The sequence below is a fragment of the Cherax quadricarinatus genome, chromosome 31 (genome assembly GCF_038502225.1).
Source record: "Cherax quadricarinatus isolate ZL_2023a chromosome 31, ASM3850222v1, whole genome shotgun sequence".
NCBI lineage: Eukaryota > Metazoa > Arthropoda > Malacostraca > Decapoda > Parastacidae > Cherax > Cherax quadricarinatus.
The window spans coordinates 26,257,229-26,259,984 of NC_091322.1; the positions used below are offsets into that span (position 1 = coordinate 26,257,229).

The 2,756-nt window shown below is 50.5% G+C and overlaps 1 protein-coding gene across 2 annotated transcripts in view; it reads left to right on the forward strand.

Annotated features, from left to right (window-relative positions):
• The first annotated feature begins 1,602 nt into the window (after window positions 1-1,602).
• Window positions 1,603-2,756, forward strand: part of LOC128697249 (homeobox protein araucan) — a 46,457-nt gene continuing 45,303 nt past the window's right edge. Inside the window, exon 1 of one of the 2 annotated variants that reach the window (XM_070090271.1) lies at window positions 1,603-1,758. Coding sequence is in view for 1 of the 2 variants with exons in the window: in XM_070090270.1 (XP_069946371.1) it covers window positions 2,149-2,152 (4 nt within the window). In the remaining variant the exon portion in view is untranslated. Of the gene's footprint in view, window positions 1,759-1,893; window positions 2,153-2,756 lie in introns of those variants that run through there. The other variant, XM_070090270.1, reaches the window with a different exon arrangement.

Here is a 2,756-nt window from a genome sequence, read left to right on the forward strand (position 1 = left end):
TTTGTCCCAGGATGCGACCCACACCAGTCCACTAACCCCCAGGTACCTATTTTACTGATGGGTGAACATAGACAACCGGTGTCAGGAAACACGTCTAATGTTTTCACCCCTCGCCGGGAATCGAACCCGGACCCCTCACCGTGTGAAGCGAGAGCTTTTGCCACCAGGCCACGGGGCCCTAGTAGAGATGTAGAGAGGGAGGCAAGGAGGGATGTAGGGAGAGAGGGAAGAATGGATGTAGGGAGGAAGGGATGTAAGGATGGAGGAAGGGAGGGAAAGAGGGATGTACAAAGGGAGGTGGGGATGTAGGGAGGGAGGTAGGGATGGACAAATCATTATATAAATAATATTTTAATTTAGTATTCTCACATTATATCCTGGAGGTTCGGCTGTCAGCGGAAACAACATGCATTAACAAACAGCACCATTAACGAGGATAATTTGTGCATTAGACAGCGCTGTCAATCACGTCCATCAACAGCCACTGACAACTACTCGATAATTCAAAACTACCTCCTTCATGAACCCCGTCAGCATAGAGCGACCGAGTTCTGGTACCTTAGAATATATCCAAAGCTTCAAGAATTACTAAGAGACATCACGTACCACAATCTTGGGAACCAGTAGCAGACACTAGGTACCTCCACCTTAGATGTCTTTCAGAAGCCTAATCATTCAGTTACAGACACTAGGTACCTTCAACAACAATGTCTGCCAGAAGCTTTTACTAGTCAACGACTGGACCATTCGGGGGTCCTCCAGTTGTACATTGTCCCGGGTAAATCCTTACCAGTGACAAAAGTTTTCCCTACTCTTTGTATGAGGCTTTTGGTGAGCACGTTCAGCGTTCCCCCCCATATCATGGTGCGGTGATGGGGGTGGCCAACTGTCCTGGTTGCCAATGGATGCCTCTTTTCAACGCAGGAAACCACTGGACGTGCAGACCAGGAGGGTTTTCATGACTCCCGAGGTGCCCTATACATCAGGGCCAGGGGATGGTGGGGGCGCCCCTGGCAGTCTTAATGGGTGTAGGTCGTTTGCTAAACGTTGTGGGGTCATCAGACTGCCCACCAGAGCAATTCTCACTCGAGGCAAATGAATCCTGTCTGGTTGGGTTAGGTATTTAGGGTGATGATGGAAACGGTGTTGCCATTTTTTGTCGACAGATGGAGATAGTTTCTTGCGTGGCGCGCGGGAGACGAGCTGATAGGCCAGAGGCGACCAATCAGCAAGCGTCTTCTCTTGATCGATTCCGGCTCAGACTCAATCAATTAGTGCACACACTAGGTAATGGGGAAATGGAGGCAGGTATTTTTTGGTTGTCAGGACATGAGTTAAGGTTCCCAGCGCCTCGCAGCGGTAATATTCATGGTTAGAATTAACAGTTCTTTTCAATAATTGTTTCCAGTGTGTATAGTATTTAGAGCAAGAGACAGAAAATTAAGGGGGGTTGTCTCTTGAGTCCGCTTCACCCTTGGCTCGGCTGGCCGGCGGTGTCAGGATCCTGCACCGTGATTTGTCAGTTCGGCAGCGACTCCGCCCCCAGAGCGGCTGGCACCGCCCTAATCCCGCCTCCGAAAGTGATGTAGCAGAAAAATGGTTGGACTACATAGTGTTCACTCGTGTTCCCGTTGTAGGACACGCACTTTTACAGCGTCAACTCTATGTAGCGGAGGTGATAGCAAGTCACCTACAACTCGCGCCACAAGTTCAACTTGTTCATACATCCACAAGTCGAACGTTTGCAAGCCCCCAAAGGTAAAGAATCCTCCGTCAAGGTGAACTTACTGTAGTGAAACCTCCTCTGTGCGTTTGTGTTTACGATCGGCGTCAAATTATAAGTGTTATGGTGAAGTGAGTGTCGGGAAGCGCCAGTTTTTTCTCTGCAGTCGAGCAGAGTGAAGGGGCTGGCGTGGGCTGCTGCTGCTGCTGCTGCTGCCTCTGCTGCCCTTCTTCAGGAGTCATCTTTGCAGCCTCCTCATGTCTGCAAAACTCTCTCTTTCTCTCTCTTTCTCGCGCCTTTCCGCGTAAACATCGGGAAAGAGAAAGTTATGTGGTGAAGGTGCAAGTGCGTGGTGATATCCTCTCTATCTCTATCTCTCTTTTTCTTTCTTTCTCCCTCGACTCTCGCAAGTGAAGACCGGAAATATGTGTGAGTGTGTGTGTACTGGGAGGCTGTGTTGACATCATCTTCCATCACCATCGTCACTATCGTTATTGCCATCGTCATCGTCGTGACCAGTGTCGCCAGCGTCACAAACATCGTCACCATCATCATCATGACCATCGTCGTTATCGTCATCACCATCAGTCACCCTCGTCATCATCATCATCACACTTCATCCCGAGGGGTGGGGGTGAGGGAAGAGTGTGAGGGGGGGAAGGGGGCGCGATAACGTGAGCATCCGCAAAAGAGTCGCTGATTTACTTGTAAACAAAGTGACGTCTGATTCAATAAAACTTCATCTTCGCTAGCCGAGCCGTCGCACGACTTCGGCTGCAGCGACTGCTGCAGCGGTGATGGAGGGATGGGGGTCGGTCCATCCCCTGCGACACCCAGGGTTTCAGTTCACACCTTCCCCCCCCCCTCCTCCGACCATCTTTCCGTCAGTCGCAAACGGTGATAAACTCTTCCTTAACAGCAGGTGGGGAGGAGAAAAACTCTTCCCCAAGGAGCCTTTCTGACAGCCAAAAAGAAAAGAAATCTCCCCCAGCGGCCAGAAGGAGCAGCAGGAGGACCCGCGAAGAGTAGAGTC